Source organism: Pseudoliparis swirei, chromosome 21 (assembly GCF_029220125.1).
Source record: "Pseudoliparis swirei isolate HS2019 ecotype Mariana Trench chromosome 21, NWPU_hadal_v1, whole genome shotgun sequence".
Taxonomy (NCBI): Eukaryota; Metazoa; Chordata; class Actinopteri; order Perciformes; family Liparidae; genus Pseudoliparis; species Pseudoliparis swirei.
The window spans coordinates 5201522-5225673 of record NC_079408.1 but is presented as its reverse complement, the minus strand read 5'-3'; the positions used below and the strand labels follow the sequence as shown (position 1 = coordinate 5225673).

The 24152-nt window shown below is 42.8% G+C and overlaps 3 protein-coding genes across 4 annotated transcripts; 1 reads left to right on the top strand and 2 right to left on the bottom strand.

Moving 5' to 3' along the window:
* Positions 1 to 96: 96 nt before the first annotated feature.
* Positions 97 to 4955, bottom strand: rgp1 (GP1 homolog, RAB6A GEF complex partner 1). Of its 2 annotated transcripts, none has more exons than XM_056442693.1 (9): positions 4433 to 4955; positions 4191 to 4306; positions 3441 to 3574; positions 3148 to 3231; positions 2749 to 2898; positions 2266 to 2412; positions 1450 to 1577; positions 1191 to 1368; positions 97 to 739 (listed from the first exon to the last, which is right to left on the bottom strand). In XM_056442693.1, exons 2-9 carry the CDS (start codon positions 4304 to 4306, stop codon positions 516 to 518), a joined length of 1161 nt encoding a protein of 386 aa, XP_056298668.1. In that variant the 5' UTR covers positions 4433 to 4955; the 3' UTR covers positions 97 to 515. The 2 variants fall into 2 exon arrangements, with proteins under 2 accessions (XP_056298668.1, XP_056298667.1); XM_056442692.1 differs by having other exon boundaries at positions 4454 to 4952.
* Positions 4956 to 5249: 294 nt separating this feature from the next.
* gba2 (glucosidase, beta (bile acid) 2) lies at positions 5250 to 18000 on the top strand. The gene is made up of 18 exons (XM_056442807.1): positions 5250 to 5536; positions 5745 to 6402; positions 8534 to 8625; positions 9521 to 9636; positions 10526 to 10744; positions 11254 to 11493; positions 11678 to 11780; positions 11918 to 12071; positions 12646 to 12771; positions 12886 to 13070; positions 14082 to 14186; positions 14285 to 14392; positions 14507 to 14658; positions 14784 to 14890; positions 15510 to 15652; positions 15765 to 15880; positions 16176 to 16367; positions 16992 to 18000. Exons 2-18 carry the CDS (start codon positions 6209 to 6211, stop codon positions 17220 to 17222), a joined length of 2583 nt encoding a protein of 860 aa, XP_056298782.1. The 5' UTR covers positions 5250 to 5536; positions 5745 to 6208; the 3' UTR covers positions 17223 to 18000.
* Positions 18001 to 18374: 374 nt separating this feature from the next.
* LOC130211813 (GTPase IMAP family member 7-like) lies at positions 18375 to 20657 on the bottom strand. The gene is made up of 2 exons (XM_056442808.1): positions 20546 to 20657; positions 18375 to 19907 (listed from the first exon to the last, which is right to left on the bottom strand). Coding segments are annotated over exons 1-2 (855 nt in total). The 5' UTR covers positions 20547 to 20657; the 3' UTR covers positions 18375 to 19053.
* Positions 20658 to 24152: the final 3495 nt, after the last annotated feature.

The following is a 24152-nucleotide window of genomic DNA, read 5'->3' as shown; positions in this document are numbered from 1 at the left end:
TACCTTTTCTCTGCTGTAACCGATTTACGCTTAAAATAAAGATTGTGTTAACAAAGAGAAACAATGTTGCATTTTGTGAAGTAATGATTGACTTCCTCACATTTAAATCACACTTTTATTGTGTAGTATTTACATCTGAATAAAGCCTTTTGCCCAAGCTGTGAGAAAAAAAAATGTTTACAATAAAAACATTTTGATGGAAAAACATTTTTTTCCACAAAACGAGAATGAGTGAAAGAATCAAACATGAAATAAATAAAGAAATATACACCAACCACAGAGAAAGTTGCACATCATGAGGTCCAAAAATAAAAGATGTATTTGAAGAGAAGATGCGTATGGTAAAAGGCAAAACATAAATTGCATAATATACATATGTAATCCATCACTGGTACTGCATATACAATAGAAACAACTACGAACATAATCCCTTGTTACTTAAACGTATACCTCTGATCTCATATGGACACACACACACACACACATACACATACACACACACTTTTCGTTCCCAATCAGATATGAATGCTGTTGGTGCCTGAGAAGTGGCACATGTAGGATGCCAAGGCCGGGTTGGTGGGCAGGACTTTAATGGGCAGGTCCCAGCTGAAGGTATCCACGTCGACATGCTCCGCCCCTGCCCAAACTGTCACCTCCGATTGGTTCTGCAGTACGGTGGGCGGTTCCATAGGCTCCCGTGCGGTGACGAATTCAAAGTGAAGGCGCCACCTCAGCATCACTGTACAAGCAGTTACAATTTGGGTTGTTCAGTTGATGTCTGATTTCTAAGTTAGCACATTTTGTGGAATTCAAAAGGAGCTTGATACATTTATCAGAAGGCAATAATATGGGCCGACAACAACTATTACGGTTTTTTTAAAGGCACTAGTTATTAAATGCTCCATATTTGATGTGTGAATGATTTGATGTGTGAATATGATTTCTCTAAACATTAAGTATATCGATGGCTCATGGAACTCATGACACCAACAATGAAAGCTCCAAAACCAAAAAATAAACTGTTATCCTGATGCCCGGTTTGGATGACACTGATCTATAAGTCATCTTATGAGAGTCTGAGGTGGCCAATCTATGTCAGTTTGGAATGCTCAAAGACAAAAAAATAAGTGATATCTGAATTCTCCCTTGAAACATGACATGTGATACGTCTCAGCCGACTGATGACTGACCTATGTCGGTGCTGAAACCCGGCGTGACGTTGAGGGGGATGGGGAGAGAGAAGTGGCTGGAGGCGGTGTGGAGGCAGGACTCCACGTGTCGCCCGTGTCCGGTCACACTGATGACCTGCCCGGGGCGCCGCTGGTAGTGCTGCTGGATCTCCTCCTCATTCTGAAGGCTCACAGAATACTGGAAAACATACACGCAAATAGAGTTGAAGTTTTAAAAAAAACTAATGGACAAAGAAATGGAGGGGGTTAGAAAACAAACCTGCAGGCAGGGAATGTCTCCCTCTGAGAAGTTGAACGTGCCGACGATGTCCTCCCCGAGTCTGTAAACGGTCTTGAAGATGCAGAACTTGGCCACTTTCCCACGCACATTGGTGATATTAAACATGTCTGGATAAGACAAGACAAATGTGGCCATCCAAATAAAATAAAAGTAGAATAACTTTTATTTAGAGGTCAAGATAATTCACTAGACTAGTGGTTCTCAACCGTTTTTCAGTGATGTACCCCCTGTGAAATATTGTTTCAGCCAAGTACCCCCGAACCAGCGCAAACTCCTTATGTGTTGAACACGTTATGCAATATACAGCACTGTGACATCAGTGTCTGATTTAATATAGAATATATAACATTCAGTGACAATTACATTGGATTAAATATATTTAATAAGGATTTTTGAATGGATGCTAATTTGAAATATATATTTTTTAAATCTTACGTACCCCGTGCAGTGCCTTCAGGTACACTTACCCCCATTTGAGAACCACTGCACTAAACTACTGTTGCTATTTGTGTCTAGTTTATTTCTTTTACGTTGGTTTTTACTTTCGTCATCCATGTTAGTACATGTTCATATGATACGTCAAAGCCAACAAAGACTCACCTGTGCATGACATGGTTGAGATAATTACCAGTGAAGTAACATAGTTTTATTTTTTGAAATAAACTTAATTTATTCAACATCCAGACAATATAATAGCAATTACTATATTGAACAGACAAAAGTGAATAATTCTTTGTATTAATAATGTGTAATACGGTTCTTTAAAGTGTCAAAGAGAGCAGAGCGGTGACTCACGGGGGCAGCGTCTCGAGGTCGTGATCATCAGCATGTCCAACGCTCTCTCTAAAGACCGAGCGTCCCTGCGGCTCGCTTCCTCTTCCTCCAGGAACGGGTTGGAGGGGGAGACCTCCTCGTCCGGGGGGAAGGGAGGCTCCGGCATGCCTACGGGATAGACAGGAACATGTCATGATGCAACATTTCTGCAACTCCATTTGTAGGCATTGAACTGTTTGTATTACTACAGACCAAAGAGTATGGTACATTGCTAAATAAACTGCTCCCTTTCACTAACCTAAACACTCTCGGGAGTTAGTTGCTTCAGGGTGTAAAAGAAAACATAATATTCACAGCATATTTTAATCAGCATTCTGCTGTCGTTTTTCTCATTCTGTTCTTCATAGTAGACGTAAGTATAAGTGACACACCTCATTAGCAATGGAATCTTTGCAGTACAAAAAGCAGGTAACTGAAATTAAAAGTCGTCCAAATGTATCTCACCTTGCAGAACCAGCACTCTGAAGGGAACTCTGAGTAGTTTGATCGGAGAGTTGACTCTCTGGCAGCCGATGGTCAGTTTGTAGACGTACTTCACCGCCTGACCACGGAAACTAGGGGGACCATCTACGGGTACGATCTCACTGTACGAATCTGTGGTAGAGTGAATATGAAATGTCACACCGTTTAAATAACACACAAACAAATATTTTCATTTCTAAATGTAAAAAATACTGGATATGAGACATTTAAAACTTCTATAATGTAAAATGGTTGTCATTTAGACAAGCAATCACTCAGGTTTTCATCTCTTCTTTTTTTTTTTTTAAGTCAGCTTATTTTGTAGTTAAGCAAGTAGATAACACTTATTTTCATAAGTTTTTAACACATGTTCACACATACAGGTTTTGCTCTCCCCAGGGTCCAGGCGCAGATCACAGAATAATATCTTAGGTGGTGTGTCCAGAACACACTGACCTCGCTCTCCTGGGGGGGAAAAGGAATTAGTGTTGAAATGATTTCAAGCATTTTACATATGAGGAAATACGGCTATTAAAATAACATCCAGAGCCTTTTAAATCTGTGTTTATCTTAAACATAACACATACTCCATGTAAATATACTTCAATGCATGATTTAATATGATAAATTGTGATTTTGATTTCTGCGGTTACATATTTTCCTCCCCCACTAACCTCTGTTTGGAATGAGCACTGTGTTGCTCTCAGCCTGGACATCCTGTTTGTTGCCTTGGGCCGGCAGGGCCACTCGGTTCTCACTGGCATGGAATTGGCAGTGGATCTGGGCACTGGCCCATGCCAGCATCTCACTGGGACACAGCCAGAAAACACAAGAGTTACACAAGAGCATTTACGGAGTGACCGATTACATGTTTTGATTAGAGTGTCCTGCATCACATGGTCCCAGTTCATATGGGGTTTCAGGTCTGTAGACAGTAAAAAGAATGACTTACAGATCCCCAAATAAAAACAAACAAACAGCGATGTCTGGACACAGCATGTCACATCAATAGTTACCCTCATTTTCACATTGCACACATTCTTTATACAATGAACAATTGCACACTTTAAACATATATATTTCAAACATGTATAATGTATAATGTAATGTTGTTCCTACTTTTTTATCTACTTACTGTATGTGTACTGTTGCCATTACGCACCAAAAAAACTGTGCAAACTCTCATCAGCTCTCACAGAAACACATACATGTTGTTTCTCATGAATTCTATTTTATCTAGCCTTGGGTGGGGTTCCAATAATTGTTTGTGCACATACAGCTTCCATCTACATTATATTTAATGTATTATTCTGTACTTTTTGTTGATTTGGATGCATCTCAACAGACTCATCTTTGTGGGTGGCATCTTTACGATCATGTGCATGTCTATGAGGAATAAAGAGGTGAAATGAGTTCAATCCTACCAGCTGGCAGAGGTGGACAGGTGGGACATCGGGTTGGTGAAAGTTATGAGACACTCCATGAGCTCTCCGGCGAGAAAGACGGGGCCCCGGGCCATGGAGGCCACCACCTCGATCATCTGTAACGTTACACAGCGACAACACTCATCTCACCGAAATGAAACATCAAATCACTATGATGGCGAATAAAATGCGTTGGGATCCGAAAAGACTTTGTTTTGTTCTCCGAGTAAGATAATAATTACATTAGTTTTGTATCCACGTACCACAACCGGCTGGTCAGAGCGAAGTTAACTTGTTGGGTCTTGCTTGCTAGCTAATGGCTGCTGCTTCTGGGGTCATTTAAATGCATCCCGTAGACTCAAACGTTACTGCGGAAAGACAGTTGCGTCGTCGTATCACAGAGGGCACCTAAATGCACTTAGTGAATAAAACAATGCACAATTTGACTTTCTTTCCAGAAGAACTAGGCATTACGTATCTGGTCAGCTAGCATTCCAGCCAACTACAGTAAACAAATACATATCCGGTGCTTCACGACCAATCATAAACCAAGGGAAAGCAAAACTCCTAGATCTTGACAAAAAGTATCAGAAGAAATAAATGTTATGCGAGAATAGAACATGTTTAACCTCTTAGTGTTATATAAATCGTTAACACATTTCTAAAAAGGATTAAAATGGTAGTGTAGAATCTCAGTAATATTTTTTGGTCGTCCATTTAGAAGACTTCCCGTGGCACAGCAGGCTAGAGGTGGGATGTTGCTATGGTAACCAGGAGGGGGGCGTACGCTCAATATGTAAAAGTGAATCTTTGTTTTTGTGCTTTAATACCTCGCAATTTACATAAATCATTTTATAACACATCTATAAATTGTAACTTAAAAGAAAGTGTCAATACATACACACAATTTAATGCCATATTAATAAGTAGGTATGAATGAAGTCCCCCATTTTATAAACAGAATGGTACAGCCTTACCAGCGGCTTAATTTTCAATTGTTAGTTGGATCCCTGAGTAATGTTTGTCAGGTACACGCTACTTTCAGGCTGTGTACTGATTTTAATTTCATCAAACTCCAGCAACAATTTGCTTTGTAGCTGGATTTATTTTTGTCTAAGGCTCAGTAGGTTTACAAACAATGGGATCTGCCAATGTTGCAAAAGGAGGCAATTTGCGAAAGCAGACTGAGAGATGTTGTTATCTGAGAGTCAGCGTTGAGGGTAGCACTATTATTGCGTGACAGCGACAAACGAAAACGTTTTGCACCGAGAGCGACTCGTTAGCCGAAGCTACAGGGTCCCAACAGGTCTGGTCTGGAGCCGCAGTGGGATGACGCTGCCGCTCTGGTATTTAAACAAACATAATTCACCTCTTCTTTCCCGCTGTTAATGGCGAGTTAGCTCGTGAGGTATTACGTGACGTGATTAATAGCAACGTAACCTACTGTCATCTGCTTGCGGCTTTGCAGCGTGCTCCGTATCAGCCGTACATCAGCTATATGCGATGACTACTTTATAACCAATCTCGTTTTTATCGTCTCTTATCTCACTCTAGGGTCCTGAATGAGAGCAGCATTCCACATCCGTCCTGTCACCTATCCAGCCGCAACTGCTGACACATCCGGACTCCATGAGAAGAGCGCACCGGGGGTCTGCAATCTCTTGGAGAGAAAAACACATCGGTGCATCCGATTGATATGAACGTCTTGAGCTGTGGACGCTAAATTCTCTCGTGGATATTAATAATGTTATGATGGCACTGGGACCTCCCGCCCGAAGGAGTACTTATTCAGCTGCAAGTATTCAGAGCTCGTCAATTGAGAACCGGTTTACTTCAAAGGAATGCCTCTTTGAAACGTCGAGATTTCACATGGAGCAACCTCAGTGTTTTACTCCATATTGAATGCACGATAAGCTCACTGTGTTTACACGAGCTGCTGAAACCTCCCTGTTTGCATTTACAAAGGGTTTCCTTTCAAACGCACTTTAAAGCTCCCCGTCGGGTGTCCAGCTGCTAAAATGAACACAGAGTGGGGCGAGAAGTCCTCCGCGGACCTCATGAGTCGGTACGTCTCCAAGGAAACGGGTTATGGGGTGCCCGAGGAAGGTTGGCGGATCTGTCTGGCGCACGAGTTCAAGGAGAAGAGAAAACCATTTCAAGCAAAGGATGTCTCACTGTCCAATGTCTTGGAGCACGTCGGGCTTGGAGTCAGGTGAGCCATCTCCTCTCTCATGTACGGCACAGCACACTGCGCATGCGCTCTGTTTACACGCAGTCGACCTAGCACAGGTGAAATACTTTTATATTTCACTTTGGAGAGTAATTTGCACATTTTAAAGAGCAGCGAGGTTCAAATTAGATTTTTTTTCTTCAAAACAGCTGAGACTGATTCGTTAAATGAGAAGGGAGTATAACTTGTTTACTGACACTTTATTACAGGTCTGTAAGTCCACGCCTAGTTTTCTATGATGGTTCAAACCACACCTATGTGGTTATCACCATTATTTAAACAATCTGTTCAGTTTACTGTAGGTTAACCCATTCTGTAGATGTTTATCCACGGCTTAGCACCAGGGGAGGCCGAGTCTCAACATACCTCTCCACCCACAACACGGAGCAGGTGTGGAGGCTGCCACAATCGTGTTGAACTTCCAAGGCACTCTGACAATATAAAACAATAAATTGTCCACATTAGGGCAGTTTAAAAGTTTAATTTCGGCATTCATCCCATGTAACCCAGTATTGAACCAGTTACTGTTTTCAGATCAATGGAATAAGTGAGTTGCCGTGTCCATTTGTTGTGTCTCTGCGTACAAATATAAACCACTTAAACCCCCGACTCACAGGGGTGAAAGGCAACGCAGTCTGCCATTTAGTTGTGTCTCCACGTGCGGATGATAAGATGGTTCCGGGTGTTTCTTGACCAGCAAAAGCATGTGATGGTTTCACAACGTGTTCTCAATAAATGTTCCGCTGGATCAGAATTTCGTCGTCATCTTAAGAGACTTCTATCTGTCCCGAGGAGATGAACATATATTTAAAGCGATACACGAGCTCTGATCCAAGGTCAACCTCAAGGTGCAGCTGGTTTCCTCCCCCCAAGACTCACAACGTCTGCAGCCATGATGGCAATATGGCGGAGGAGGCCCATCATTCATATGTCTGCTTGGAGAGCTTCCAGAGAAGTGCCGCTTAAATCTCTGCGGCCGAAGCGTCAGCCTCCAGTTACAGTAGTTCTACGCGACTTAGTGCTCAGCTGAGACCCAATAAGTTAACAATTAATGTTGAATCACAATCTTGCTTCACTTGCCAGAAATCTGACACGCACTGTTCCCTCATTTTAAGGCTTGTTAAAGCAAAAGCAACCGGTTGGTCCACCGTCCTCCCAAATAACCCTTCAGGGGGAAAAAAAGATCATAACGCTGAGCACAAAGATACAGCTCTCTGTGACATGTGATCGATGAGCCACATCGATGTTGTGACGCGGGCCCCCTGGGGTTCCCTTGTAGAGCAGTTGGGCCACGTTGCGTAATTTAAAAAACGGTAACATTCATGCATCCGCACTCCTCAAAAGACGAGATGCTGAAGCGCTTTAACCATATTGACGCTTGGACTCTCTGGTTTCCTCCAGCTGAGGGGTTCCTAAACCATTTAATGTCAGCCCAGATCCATCTGGCTTGGATCCCAGAAGGATGAGGGGCGTGAACATGATCCCAGATGGTGTTAAGACCAGAGATTTGTAGCACTCGGCTACATATTTTCGTCTCGCTCGTCTCAAAAAGACAGCAGTTTGGGATTCTGAGAACGGGGAAACAACTAAAATACAACTCCTCAACCCTTCAGCAGCGTTCTACATCATTTGGCATTTGAGCAGGACACAAACACACTGATGTCTCTCGTTAACGCCGCTCTCCTGAGCCTCGGGGCCCCGGGAGCTGTTAGAAGCCTATTGTAACACGGCCTCATTAATATTTTACACCGCAACCCCGGTGTGATGACGAGTGCTGCAACTAGACACACATTCATGCTGCCGACTTACAAGTAGAGTGGCCGCTTTGACCTTGTGTGTGTGTGTGTGTGTGTGTGTGCATGCTAAACAAGCATGGTGAAAAAGCTTGTTAACCAGTTGCACATATGCTTGTGGTGGTTAATTGTTAACTCATAAGATAAGAGCCTATTCACAACCCTTTAACACATGACTGGGGCATGTCATGCTAAACTGTGTTATAACTGAATATACATATTATATGATTTCTTCACGGATTTTCAGCCCATCTTTTTTCACTTTCTTTAACCCTTACACTTCGGATTTGTAATCTGTGTACTTGTGTGTGTTTGTCTAGGTATCTAAAATGGTGGTACAAGAAGACCCAGGTGGAAAAGAAAGCTCCATTCATCGATATGTTTCGGGCCCAACCCTTACGTCAAATATACGGTGAGTTCAGGCTCTCACAGTTCAGTGATAAATGACCCGGTATCATGGAGGCGAGGAAAACACTGATCGCCACCTTTAGGATGCATTTCTGTCCTAATGTACGTTCAAACATGACTAATGAGCAGCAGGAGGTCTAGTTTCATTTTGATTACAAATAATATTTTTTCTTTTTTTATATCTGGAAGCGCTAAGTAATATAATAATGATTTTAGTTGCTGACGATGCATATAATATTGTTACCTTCGCATTGAAAATGCGGAAGGTTATGTTTTGATCGCCGTGTATTTATTTATTTATTTGTATGCGTGTTACTCGCATAACTCAAAAAGCATTAAACCGAATCGCATGAAATTTGGTGGGATGATTGGTTATTATCCGGGGACCATTTGATTAGATTTTGGGATCGATCGGGTCAAAGGTCAAGGTCAAGGTCATGAAAAGGTCAAAATCCTCTTTTTACCATTACATTTTTATCCAATTGGCATGCAACTAATGCCAAAATGTTCACATGACATCAAGCTCCCCACACTCTCATGCCAAGTACCAAAAAAGTGGCTGCGGCGAAGGTATGCGCTCTACCGAGTGCCCGTTCTAGTTATAGATAGTTTGCAGCCCGCTGAACTGAATACAAATCGTGGCAGGCGGTGAGATTTCAGCAAATATTGTATTGTTGTTAAAATAATCAATACTATCATTGGTATTATATAGTGATGACCCTCATTTGGGTACCCCATATCCATATGGATGGTCGGTGCCCCGAGTGTCCGTCGACACCGTCAGTGCTGAAGCCTCTGATTCTCTCCAATGTTGGTTACAAATTCTATTTTTAATTTGATTTTAGACAGAATTTGAAAAGGGGACTGAACCCAAGTTGACGCCAAACTCTAATTTGCAGGCGCTCCACTCGGCGGCATCGGAGGAGGTACCATCACGAGAGGTTGGCGGGGGGAGTTCTGCAGATGGCAACTCAACCCCGGGATGTACCATTATAAAACCGTCATGGCAAACCAGGTGCGTATGATCTCGAATAGACGGAGGCTGGTGTGAAAGCATACCACATCACAAAGAAAGGATATTCATTGATTTGAGGTCTTTAAGAAAAAATCTCGGCATACAAAGTGCAACGATGTCTCCTTCATCGTTTAAGACGAGTTTTATATGGAGTCTCGTATCTCGAGACTTCTTTGGGCCGGCCCTCTATCGGGCCTGTTCCTGTAGATCAAGATAATGGGAACAGTTAATCTACATTAACGGATCTGTTTTGTTCTTTTATGATGTTATATATATGTATGTGTGTATATATAAATATATTTTTTATTTTTTGAAATTTTATTTTCTTTGTTGTTTTTTCTTTATTTTATATTAATTTTCGGATTTATTTGATTTTAATTTAGGATAGGGATTTATAAGCATTTTTTGCTTCTACCTATACCTTTTCAGACTTTCTCTTTTGTATATTATAAAGAATAATATTGTATTTGATAGACTTAATACAAAATTAAAAAATAAATACACAAATGTAATTTCCCTATTCATCTCAATCACTGGCCAAATGTCATATTAGCATATTTCAGAAGCCACAGTAGAGTTTATTAACGCGATGACATTTATCATTTACTTCATATTCATCCATGGTTGGAGTGGAGGAGACAGAAGTAACATATTATTCATAGACAGCAGCCTCATCGGGCAGTTATGCAATGCCTTATGGTTATTACATATTCCATATGCACCTGAACATATAACCAGTAGCTTACCCTTTAACCAAAGGGGTTTTCAGAGGGGATTCTGGGACATGTAGGAAGACAAGACGGTTTCAATAAGAGCCAGTGCACTCAAAATATATATTTGTAATCTTCATGAACAAAACCACTGTATTCACATCTCTTTCCTTCCTCAGTTCACAGTGTGTCTGCGTCGCGGGGGTCAAACGGTTTACCAGCAGGTGCTGTCCGTCGAGCGGCCTCCCACACTACAGGGCTGGAACTGGGGCTACTGCGGAGAGTACGCCTTCTACCACGCCTTGTACCCCCGCGCCTGGACCGTCTACCACCTGCCGGGACAGAACGTCACGTTGACCTGCAGACAGATTTCCCCCGTCATCCCGCACGACTACCAGGTAGCCGAGGCCTCAGCGGGTTTCATACGATCCACCAGAGTTTCCTGACTTTTGCAGGACCTGTGCGGTTGGTTTGAGTTGAGGAAAAAACGGGAAAGAAAACACAGATGTTCGATTAAAAATCATCCAACATTTTTTTTTTTTACATCAATGTTTGTGTTTTAAAATTAGTTTGTGTGTCAAAGAAATAACTTCCGGCTATATATTGCTATAATATCCAGTAAGACATTTAGTTAAGCAATGAAAATAGGAAGTGGCTAAAAAAAATAGGAAGCCGCTAAAAGAAATAGAAAGTCACGGAAAAAATAGGAAGTCACGGAAAAAAATAGAAAGCCGCTGTGAAAACCCCCGGATCATATTTGCAGCTTGTTATGGGCTCCCCCCCCCCCCCCCAATTACAGAAAGATAATCGATTAAATAAAATATTTTTGCAGTTGCAAGTAGTCATTTGGCCGCTCAGCCTTCACGGTGTATGTTCTCTCCCCCCGTGTTTCTCTCCTTTTCCTCAGGACTCGAGTCTACCTGTGGCCGTATTCGTGTGGGACGTGGAGAACAACAACGACTACGCCCTGGACGTCTCCATCATGTTCACCATGGTGAACGGCTCGGGCCACAAGGACGACAACAGCGGGGGCCACTGGAACGAACCATTCCACCTGGAGAAGGAGGGGGAGGCGGTGTCTGGGGTCCTGCTCCATCACTGCCTCGCAGTGAACCCTTACACGCTGTGCATCGCGGCCCGAGAACAGGTTTGGTTCAAGGTTTTTTTGGCGTGGATCGTATCAAAACCCCCGAGAAGGAATGCACAGGATTTGCCACAATAGTCTCCGTTATAAGTGGATTTGTAACAATAAACTGGTTGTGAAATCTGAGGTGTTAGTGAGCATGAGGTTTTAGATTTACTGTGTGTGTGTGTGTGTGTGTGTGTAACAGCCGGACAGGGAGGTCAGTCACCAGACGGCGTTCAGTCCAAAGGGAACCTGCAGCGGGCTGTGGAGCGACCTCATCACCGACGGACGGCTGGACTCTCCGACAGGTCGGTGCTGAGGTGTCACGAAGCTCTGACCAATGGGCTGACCTCGATAGTTTTGAGTTGAATAAAAGATGCTGCATATGTCCACACTGTAACTCCCCCCCCGCCACTCTCTCTCTCTGTCACCCTCACCGCTGCAGGATCCAGCCCGCCGACGCCAAAGGGAGACAAGGTGGCGGCGGCGCTGGCTGCGGGCTGCTCGGTGCCGCCTCGGAGCCGGAGCAGCCTGGAGTTCTGCCTGACCTGGGACATGCCGACCATCACCTTCGGCTCTCGGGAGAGGGAACACATCCGGTACGTCAGGCACACGGGAACGTAAACGCGTACTCGTTCATCGTTTTTTTAAATGCTTGACTCGTCAAAGTATCGCCACCTTTTGCAGATCTAACAGCCGAACACTCGTACGTTCTTTCTACAATGGAAATCAAATATTGTTCAGAAAGTTCCTCCAGCTGCACGTTGTGAATCCATTACTTGTTCCCTGAAAAAGGCCTTTTTGTATAACTCTTAAATATACATTATTTTTCAGTTTTTGGTAACTTCAACTTTTTTCTTTAACCTCTGGTCATTTGTCGCTGACCTTTTGTACCATTCAGGTTATTCACTGGACTTGAACTGCTTGGATTTCAATAAAAACTGGAAAAACAGCGGGAAGTATTTTAGAACTTTTGACTGGTAATGGACTTTGATTTCGACGCCTAGAGGCCAAACTGAAACGGCCGCCCCTGCGACCTCCTTGTGAAACGCCGGGAGGTCGAGCGGAAGTCCGAAACACGAAGGACGCGTTGAATCCAAACGCAACGTGTTCTGCTTTTCGCATCGCTTGACGAACACGTCGACATCCGCTTGTGCCGTCTCCGTTTTCCAGGAGGTACGCTCGCTACTTTGGCAGCAAAGGGGATGCGGCGCCCTCGCTCAGCCACTACGCCCTGACGCACTACAGGCGGTGGGAGAGCAGCATCGAGGAGTGGCAAAGACCCGTACTGCAGGACAGGTAGCGTGACCTTTTTTTTATTTTTCTAAACGCTGACGGTGCATTAAGACGCCATCAATACCCATCCATCGTTTTATTATCCGTCCACGAGCGCTGACGGTTGTCGTGTCGCAGCTCTCTCCCCTCCTGGTACAAGTCGGCCCTGTTCAACGAGCTGTACTTCGTGGTGGACGGAGGGACGGTGTGGACGGAGCTGCCGGAGGACGCCGACGTCAGCGGCGGCGTGCGCGGCGAGGACGGCGGGCTGCCCGCTCAGCCCGCCGTCATCAAGGAGTTCGGCCGCTTCGCGTACCTGGAAGGTAAAATGCCGACGCAGCGGGTGTTCGTCTGCGGGACGCAAGGAGTTTAGAGGACAAAAAAATAGATCTGCAAGTATTTAGATAATCCGTTCATTGTTTGAGAAATGTTCGCGCCTCATTACCTATTCTCAATCAAACTAAATATATCTTTGGGATGTATTTGAGTCTTCAAGAACATCAATTGCAGGTGAATAGTTGAGTTAGTAATCTATATATATATATATATATATATATATATATATACACTACCGTTCAAAAGTTTGGGGTCATCCAGACAATTTTGTGTCTTCCATGAAAACTCACTTTTATTTATCAAATGAATTGAACATTGAATAGAACATATAGTCAAGACATTGACAAGGTTAGAAATAATGATTAATATTTGAAGTATTAATTTTGTTCTTCAAGCTCAAAGGAAGGCCAGTTGTATAGCTTATATCACCAGCATAACTGTTTTCAGCTGTGCTAACATAATTGCACAAGGGTTTTCTAATCAGACATTAGTCTTCTAAGGCGATTAGCAAACACAATGTACCATTAGAACACTGGAGTGATAGTTGATGGAAATGGGCCTCTGTACACCTATGGAGATATTTCATTAGAAACCAGACGTTTCCACCTAGAATAGTCATTTACCACATTAACAATGTATAGTGTGTATTTTTGATTAATGTTATCTTTATTGAAAAAACAGTGCTTTTCTTTGAAAAATAAAGACATTTCTAAGTGATCCCAAACTTTTGAACGGTAGTGTATATATATATATATATATATATGTTGTGTTAGTAATCTGTGTATATTTTTTATCATGGACACTTTCTCTGCTTTCTTATCGATTCACGTTCAAAACTAATTATTAATGTGACGTATCCGTCATAAAAGTGAACAGGAAGTAGTGTCCAAAAAACCCCGATCCATAGTTCCAATAAACAATCTTGGAAGAAATGATGAAATTAAGTTGACACGCTTTCAGCGGCGGTGCAAACGTTACACATCCCCGTTGTGCCACAGGCCAGGAGTACAGGATGTACAACACGTACGACGTGCACTTCTACGCCTCCTTCGCCCTCATCATGCTGTGGCCCAAACTCGCCTTGAGCGTGCAGTACGATATCGGTGAGTGAAGAGACTCGTATAGCTCCGCCTCCGCGTGTTCCCCGGTATCGAAGTCCGGCTCGGCCACGGGTTTTCACGGCGCCGGTCTCTCTCCTCAGCGGGCATCGTGGTGCAGCGGGACCCGACGGAGAGGCTCCATCTGATGAGCGGGCGGTGCTCTCCCGTCAAGGCCAAAAATGTGGTGCCTCACGACATCGGAGACCCGGGTGAGAGCGAGACGGCGATGTTTTCGAATTTACGACATTTTCGGCAATCGTGCGCCTCGCTTCCCGCATGTTGAACAACTTATTTTTGTTTCTCCTCTCGCTGCGACGCGACAGACGACGAGCCGTGGCAGAGGGTCAACGCCTACCTCATCCACGACACGGCCGACTGGAAGGACCTGAACCTGAAGTTTGTGCTGCAGGTCTACAGGGACTTCCATCTCACCCAGGACAGTCAGTACCTGCGGGACATGTGGCCCGTCTGCCAGGTACACCTGACACCGATGTGTCGCCGGGGTCGCACCGCATATACACCTGCGCTGGTAACGCAAAACACGAGTTTGCCGGAATCCACGTCGCTCTCAGCCGTCTTTTGCTCCGATTGGTCTGGCAGGCGGTGATGGAGTCGGAGATGAAGTTCGACCTGGATGGAGACGGGCTGATAGAGAACTCTGGATACGCAGACCAGACCTATGATGGTTGGACGGTGACTGGACCGAGGTAGAGAAGCAATTACAGAAGTATGCAGATGAGAGATGAATATTCATTATTCTCAGAACAGAAGACTCGTGTGTGTGTGTGTGTGTGTGTGTGTGTGTGTGTGTGTGTGTGTGTGTGTGTGTGTGTGTGTGTGTGTGTGTGTGTGTGTGTGTGTGTGTGTGTGTGTGTGTGTGTGTGTGTGTGTGTGTGTGTGTGTGTGTGTGTGTGGTTATTACCTTTGGGTATTAAACACTGACTCTTTATGAACTTAAGCATCGTCTTCTAGTCCTAACTTCACACAGTAAACACCTAAAACCATTATTAGCTCCCGCGATGCAATTAATACCAATAATGTAGCCCCTCTATTTGAATTGAATTAAATCTATTCCTTAAAAAGGTCTTGGTTTAGTGTGAGTTAGATGGCAGGGGGAAGGAATTAGTAGAGCTGCTTCTCTAAATGTGACCTGAGGGGTTGGGAAATGAACCTGGGTTGTGTAGAAATCCTTAGAAGAATAATGTGGTTTAATTAGACTTATAGATTCAAAGCAGCGAGCGATCTTAATACACCTCCCACTGAAATCTCTCTTCTAAATACGTGTAGTCTTTTCCCCCCAAAAATCTTGTATTTGGTGTTCCACAGTGCGTACTGCGGTGGGCTGTGGTTGGCGTCCCTGTGTGTGATGTGTAAAATGTCCCGACTGGTGGAGAACGAGGAGACGTACAAGCGCTACAGGGACATCTTGGACCGGGGCGGCGCCGCTTTTGACAAATTGCTGTGGAACGGTGAGCTGCACGAAATCCCCCGAGAAGCTAAACGAAGAGCCAGATGCAATGACGTGTTTACGGCGACATTGCATCCCTTTTTTTTCTCCTATTTGACTCGGTTCACGTTCAGGCAAGTACTACAACTACGACAGCAGCGGGAGAGACCTCTCCAACAGCGTGATGGCTGACCAGTGCGCCGGCCACTGGTTCCTGAGAGCCTCCGGGCTCGGAGACGGAGACTACGAGGTGAGTTCACACAACGGGCGATCCGGCCTTCCTCTCCCGTCCAGGTTGAGAAGGGATATTCTCAGATTGTTTTCTTCTTATTTATAGCTTTTATAGCTTTTTTAATTCCGAGTCTAGCAAATGTAAATCCATCTGTGGAAGGTAAATAGTTTAATGTTCATGACTTGACATCTGATCATTTCCCTGTGCCAACACCAACTTTTAATAACGTTTTTTTATGTTAGGGCCTCCGTCAATGCTTTGTGGTCTCATTATCACGTCCTCGCTTCCCCCCCCCCCCCCCATGATTTTTCAGGCTTTTCCAAAAGAAAAAATCCAGAGCGCATTAAAATCCGTCTTTGACTTGAATGTGATGAGCTTCGCCGGCGGCCAGATGGGGGCCGTCAACGGCATGCGCCCTGAAGGGGTGCCGGACCGGTCCAGTGTCCAGTCAGATGAGGTCTGGATTGGAGTCGTGTACGGACTGGCAGCCACTATGATCCATGAGGTAAGTGTGTGTGTGTGTGTGTGTATCTCACATTCAAGTCATTTATTATTTGAATTATATGCATTCTTTCAGGTTTTGTTGCAGCTCTGTGGTTTTAAATCTAAAATGTAAACTTTTAATCATGCTTCATATTAACGGAGCTATTGATCTTGACTGAAAACAAGCTCAAAACTCTATTTTTACCTTCGCATTAAAAATGCGGAAGGTAATGTTTTGATCGCTGTGTATTTATTTGTATTTGTATGCGTGCGTGTTATTCGCATAACTCAAAAACTATTAAACCGAATCGCTTGAAATTTGGTGGGATGCTTGGTTATTATCCGGGGACCATTTGATTAGATTTTGGGATTGATCGGGTCAAAGGTCAAGGTCATGAAAAGGTCAAAATCTTCTTTTTACCATAGCACGGTCAATTTGTATCCAATTGGCATGCAGCTAATGCCAACATGTTCATAATTCAATGCCCAATCTTGTGATATGAGAAGGTATGCGCTCTACCGAGTGCCCGTTCTAGTTTTTTAATGTAGTTTGTTTCGTGACACAAAATGTAACTGGATGATGACTGTTTGTTCAGGCCGGTTGAGCCGCCTGTGTCACGTCCTTTTGTTTCTATCCTCTTCTCAGGGTATGCTGGAGGAGGGTATGCGCACGGCGGAGGGATGCTACCGGACCGTGTGGGAGAGGCTGGGCATGGCCTTCCAGACACCCGAAGCCTACTGCGAGAAGAATATCTACCGCTCTCTGGCGTACATGAGGCCCCTGAGCGTCTGGGCCATGCAGCTGGCGCTGCAGGATCGGACCGCGGCGGCTCGAACCGGAGCCACGGGCGGCGAGCGGAGAGAAGAAGCGAGCTAGTGGTCGAGCCGTCGGCTCGGGGAACGCGCAGCGACCTCCGCACTCTCCTGCAGCCTCCACCCTCGTATGCACTCCCTTTTTTTGATTTGACTCCTTGAATTTAATTCTTCAACGGTTTGTTTCCGATCCAGATGTTTTGAGGTTCAGAAGTGACGACGGACAAAGTCAGTCGGAACCGAAGGCCCTGGTGACGCTTCCCAAGAGACTGCAAACGGTTTCCGATTTTCCTTTTTTAAAATAAATTGTGCAGTGTAGGGCGCTAACCATGTCAATCTCATAGCCAGTGTGGATTGCTAATAAAAATTTACCGTTCAGCAACATATTGTCTATTTGCACACATCAATGGAAACACTACATTTCACATCATGTCAATAATAATGATATCGTACTTGGAACAAGTTTTTGTGCTTAACATATGAGGATTGTTTAGTGTGATTAGAGCCGCCCCATGTAGGCGTTGTTGTCTTTTGCCAGCCTCTGTGAGTGAATCAAGCGAGATTTGATAGATTTCTCAATCGGATACGTAGACTCTTGAAGAAAAAGACAATTTGAGGATTTCCTCTTCTTACATTTGAATGCGAAGTGATGCGATATGTGATGAATAGTGTTGGAAATTAAATTAATTTCTTCTTCTTTTTAAAAAATAGTATTTGGTGCCTTGTTGCTTGTCGGCCATATCTGCAGTATATTAATGTAGTGGCAACATTTACTCTGTTTTATAAAATCCAGTACTCATGACAATCATGTTGAATAAATGGCTGAATATGATACAAAAGCAGGATCATTGTGTTGTTTATTTCATGTATAAAGTAAAAAAATCAGTAGTTAGGAATTACATTTGTTTTATTGTTTAAGTTTCAAAGACAGATGAAATGTGTTTTCCATGATTTTTATTTGAAATATTGATTTAGTTCTGCAAGCTCAAAAGGAAGGTCAGTTTTATAGCTTCTCTCACCAGCATTTAGTGAGCGCAGCCCTCTGGTGGGGCAATATGGTACTACAAGTTAGCCTCTCCAGGAGGAGGAGCTCTCTCTCCTTTTCATATGGAGGCACCCTCAGAGATTAGAGTCTGGACTTTGGTTGGAATGTCCAGAATACAAACCGGTTTTATTTGTTTGTTTTGTAATAAAAAGATACATGATTACAAAGATGAACAATGTAAATCATTGATTTAATGATCAGGGGTTCACTTATTTACTTCTTCTTACCATTCAGTCAACAACGAAGAACATGTGATCACATATTGAAACATGAAAGAAAAACACATTGAAGCCGTCATCATCAGCTGTCAATAGACACTAAATAATGAGAATATATGTGGAGAATATATTGATATGAGACAAAAAAACTGGTAGCTTAATAAAAAGAAAAGACATCGTAAATCATGAAAGAGAATTAAACTTAAATGACGAATCTTTTGAATAGTAAGATAGTAATAATAGTAATGAATGAAAAAGTAAATTAAACATTTAGAAATATTATACATTACTTATGATTAACCATAATACTCTCAGTGGTTAAATATTGTTTAGAAAAAAATTAGCATGCAATTTATTGCGTGATTTGACTTTTTAACGAACTTTTTCAAGAGCAGTAGCTCATTACAGGTTTAAAATATATTGTTTAACTCAAACAATATTTTACTTCGTCCGAAGTAGATTTGCTTCCATCAATGACGACCTTCGCTGACCTCTCTGCTGCTTCCGACAGTGTGTCTGCTCCCTCGGCTGCACAACATCCTGCAGCACCTCCTGCCACCGTGCACACGACAGATGTTAGAGAGCAATTAGGACTTTACACCAGTAATTGCTCTAACACCTGCTGCACCTTATTACTTTGTGGCTAAAGCAAACCCTCTCATTATAAGTGCACCAACTACTTGCATACTTGCTGCTGAACCAAAAAAAACTCCCAACACTACACCTACTGAGACACATGCCAAACCGAGACAAAGCGCCAAAACTACTTTGTCTTTAGCCTTCTCTCTGATCTCTCCCTCTGACATGTTTCCTGGTGACTTTCTAATGAGTTGCACCTCCTGTTTTATTCTTTCCTCCACTGCTTGTAGCATCTCATTGATGTAGCATCCTCCTCTGTTTGCCTCAACCATCTGATCTATTGTGTTGAGGAGCTCCTTCACCTGGACCTGGTTGTTCCGGTATCTTTCCTGCGGGTTGTTCTCACAGCATTTGTTATCGATGATGTGGCAGCGGCCTCCGCACTTCTCCACCAGCTCCATCACCAGCTTATTATTACAGATAAAGCTCTCAATGGTCTGTCCTTCAGGGAGCTGGTCACCATGAGTGAAGAGGACTATCGCGTACTTTAAAAATTCGTCAGAAAAGTATTCGTGCATTTTAGCGATGACGGCCTGCTCCTGCTCTGTGAATCTCTCCACTTTAAGCACAATGAGAAAGACATGAGGCCCAGGAGCGAACTCTGTGACGCACCTCACTATTTCAGACTTCAGGTCGTTCTCAGACCGATGTGTGTCAAAGAAACCAGGACTGTCAATCAGAGTGATGTTTCTTCCATTGACAGGTTTAGTTTCTGCTTGACACGTTCTTGTTTCAGAGTTCAAAGTGTGTCCGACCCTGAACAGCCCCTCTCCAAATAGGGTGTTAGCCAGGCTGCTTTTCCCAACTCCAGTTTTCCCCAGGATGACAATTCTCGTGATGTTTGACACTGAAAAAGAATAATAACGTTTCACATATTATATATTTTATATACAATAATAATATTCAACATTACTATTTCCCCTCGTTTTGTAAGACAGTTAACTCATATTAGTGTCCTCTCATTCTTTAAACGTACAGTGGCCTATAAAACGTTCTGCTGCTTGAGGTCTCTCGCGAGACAACGACAGGTGGAGTTTGGTGACATCATGAAGCAGCGTGGTATCATGGGAGTTGGTGTCTTCACCACCTCTCTTTAGTCACTCTCTATCTCGCTCGACCATTGCCCCCCTCCCTCTCTGTTTCTCTCTCTCTCTAACAAACATTAACTATTTTACTTTATGATCATTCAGTAAAGTTTCACGTCTGCAAAAACTTTTCTTATATTATTTTTTATATTTATAAACAAATGTTTCAACACACTTCTTCACCAAGTAGGCTACTACAGAGAGACAATAATTAGTTAATAACTTTTCATCATGTTTTACGTGGTGAAGTAATGTACAGTGAGCAGTGAAGGCAATGGGCCACCACTCGTGGTTCCATAATACACCTACTTCATAATATAGATCATAAAGTAATGTACAGAGTTGCAGCATTTATACATAATAATAATAATAACAACTGGAAGAAGTAACTTTAACTTACTGTTCGTTTTTTTAGAAGAGAAATCAGCGAAGAGTAAAACCTTTCGACCAGACGACGTCCTCCGTGTCTCTGTCCTCCTGTGGGCTGTGAGTTCAGTTTCACTTTTACTTACTGTAAGGGCGTGTGTGTGTGTGTGTGTGTGTGTGGGGAGGGGAATTGACTTTACCAAGTAAAAAGTGTATTCCTTCAAATAATATTTTCCACAGATTTGAATTTATTGTTTATATTTTTCGGGGTGATACATTATAATCCACAAATAACAACAACTATTTATAAACAGAATGTTTCACTCTCGACCAGGAAACGGTGAACAATGTTTCAACAGGAAACAGAAATTCAAACAGTGGAGACCACATAAATTAAACATGTTCTTAAAGGTCTTGTTGCTGGAATAAATTGAAACCTGTTATATTCGTGGTTCGTGGCTATAGTTAAATCACATAAACTAAACAACACATCCGACATTTTGAGAAAAGCGGAAGCAGAGTTGTCGTCTTACACTTCTCTGCACTTCCATTGGAGGCGTGACCCATAACTCAGTAGAGACTGTCTGTCCCATGGCCACTTCAATTAATTAAATCAAAAGTAACCAGAAGAGGAGTCGTACAAAATGACCTCATAAAGGTCAACACCACTATTTCAGGAGCACAACAAAACAGGAAGATTAAATGTGGACTCCTAAATATTAGATCTATGTCATCTAAAGTTGTATTAGTAAATTATTAAATATCAGACATTCTCATATATTCATGTTGTCTAACTGAAACCTGGCTGAGTCATGAAGAATATGCCTAAATGAATCAACTCCTCCAAGTCATATTCAAATTCACATTCCTTGAGGCCCCGGACGAGGAGGTGGAGTAGTGGCCATCCTTGACTCAAGTCTATTCATAAATCCTAAATTAAACTACAACTCATGTGAAAGTCTTGTTCTTAGTCTTTCACATCCAACCTGGGAAACATTACAGCCAATTAGAGCTCAAAGATAACAACGTGTGTGTCTAATATCGGAACAAAGCAGGGAAATGATCGACTGGAGATTTATTCTCACCACGATGCAGTTTATTTATGAGAGGAGATAAACATCGTAGGAATCACACGTGCACTCTGTGGTTGTATTTGTAAATAATGAGCCGATCTCAGGCCGGTTTAACTCCAGTCACACAGTGGTTGTGTGTCTGTTTCTAGGGTTTGTGTCGTGTGTTGAACAGATTGTCAAACTCCCTGAGGCCAAACCCCTCACTCAATAAAAACATCCTCCACTTGGCCACTAGAGGGCGCCGGCTGATTCATTTCAGATCGAGGGACTTTCCAGCTCAAGTTGAAGCAGAAACGCTTTCACTTCCCGGAAATCATCGGTGTCCAAACTTTTTGCAACTAGGGCCAATTGTGATAAAGTACAGACATTTTTTAAACCACAAAAGTTACATGAAAATACACTGTTATAAAACATTGGCCCGCGGGCCGGACTTTGGACACCCCTGCCGTAAATGCTCCTCGGCTGCAGGCCACAGCTCGATCACGTGACTCACACATTCCTCCTCCGTGCCAGTCGGTGTCGAGCAAGGCAGACTCGAAACATTAGGTTTTAATTAGCTCACAGACACCAACAACAAAAAAGTATGTTGATAATATTAAGACAAATATGTGACATCTTATGTTATTGTATATTTTGAGGCAGCAATTCCTGAGATTCCCTAAAAACAGCAAATGCCTGTACTATAAATGTTGTTATATTCTTAAAAATCAGAATACACTTTATCTTGTTTCTGCATTCACAATAAAGAGTTTAAGTCCACATGTTGAACACAAATGCCTTTTTGTCTGTTGACTGGTACATCTGAGTTTGGATGCTGCCAATAAAAATGAATAAAATACCTTTTAGTTTGTTCCGTCTCACATAAAACACTCCACCCTGAAAAGGTACGAGAAGCTGCTGCCCTCCTCCCGCTTTGACACGACATTCATAAAGACTACGTATTCCATTCATCACATATTGCTCCCTGTCCCTCAGACCCCGCAACCAACTAAACGCGCGCAAAGCTGAAGCATATATGGTTAACTAATTCTCGAAGAATCCCGCTAGTTTGGCGAGATAGTCTTAAAACATATAAGAAGGCCTCCGTAATGCCAGAGCAGCCTATTACTCATCAATAATAAAAAATAAAACAACCCCAGGTTTCTAGCATTCCTATAAACCTTAGTGGTAATGACTTTATGAACTTCTTTAATGAAAAGATTTGTGACCAATTATTTTCAACGGTTTCTTGAACACGCCTACTCACCTGTCTCTTGGACCCCATCCCACGAGGCTGCTTAAAGATTAGATATTATCAATGTGTCTCTGCTAACAGGCCACGCACTACACTCCTTCAAGGTGGCTGTTATTAAACCTCTCCTGAAGAAGCAAATCAGTTGTGTAACTTTCTACATCATAATAGTTTATTTGAGAAATTTCAATCAGGATTTAGAAAACACCACAGCACGCGAGGCACTGGTGAAAATTACAAATGACCTCTTAATGGCAGCAGATAAAGGACTCCTCTGTCCTGGTCTTGTTAGACCTTAGTGCTGCATTCACACCATTGACCATGACATCCTGTTACAGAGACTGGAGCAGATCAGATCGATCTCAGTTTGTATTATAACCACCAACGTTAATCACGGAGTTCCACAAGGTTCTGTGCTTGGACCAATTTTATTTACCTTATACATGCTTCCTTTGGGCAATATTATCAGGAAACACTCCATAAACTTTCATTGTTATGCAGATGACACTCAACTATATTTATCGATAAAACCAGTGTAAAATTCAAGCATGTCTTAAAGACATAAAACATGGATGACCTGCAACTTTGATGTTAAACTCAGACAAAGAGATCAATTATCTGGTGATGTGGATTCTGTTGGCATCCAACACCACTGTAAAGAATCTTGGCGTTATCTTTGATCGACTTGTCCTTTAACTCCCGTAAAAGCAAATCTCAAGGACTGCATTCTTTCATCTACGTAATATTTCAAAAATCAGGCACATCTTGTCTCAAAAGATGCAGAAAATTGGTTCACGCGTTCGTTACTTGAGACTGGATTACTGCAACTCCTTATTAGCAGGCTGCTCTAATAAATCTCTTAGGTCCCTCCAGTTGATCCAGAATGCTGCAGAGAAAAGAGATCACATCACTCCTGCACTAGCTGCTCTGCACTGGCTCCCAGTAAAATCAAGAATCACTTTTAAAATTCTTCTTAACCTACAAAGCCTTGATTGGTGATGCTCCATCATATCTTAAGGAGCTTGTCGTACCATATTGCCCCACTAGAGAGCTACGCTCACTAAATGCGGGACTACTTGTAGTTCCTAGAGTCTTAAAAGTAGAATGGGAGCCAGAGCCTTTAGTTATCAAGCTCCTCTTTATGGAACCAGCTTCCAATTTCAGTCCGGGAGGCAGACACAGTCACCTCGTTTAAGAGTAGACTTAAGACCTTCCTCTTGACAGAGCTTATAGTTAGGGCTGAATCAGGTTTGCCCTGGTCCAGCCCCTTGATATGCTGCTATAGGCTTATAGCAGGATGCACTGAGTACCTATCTCCTCTTTTTCTCTCCTGAAGG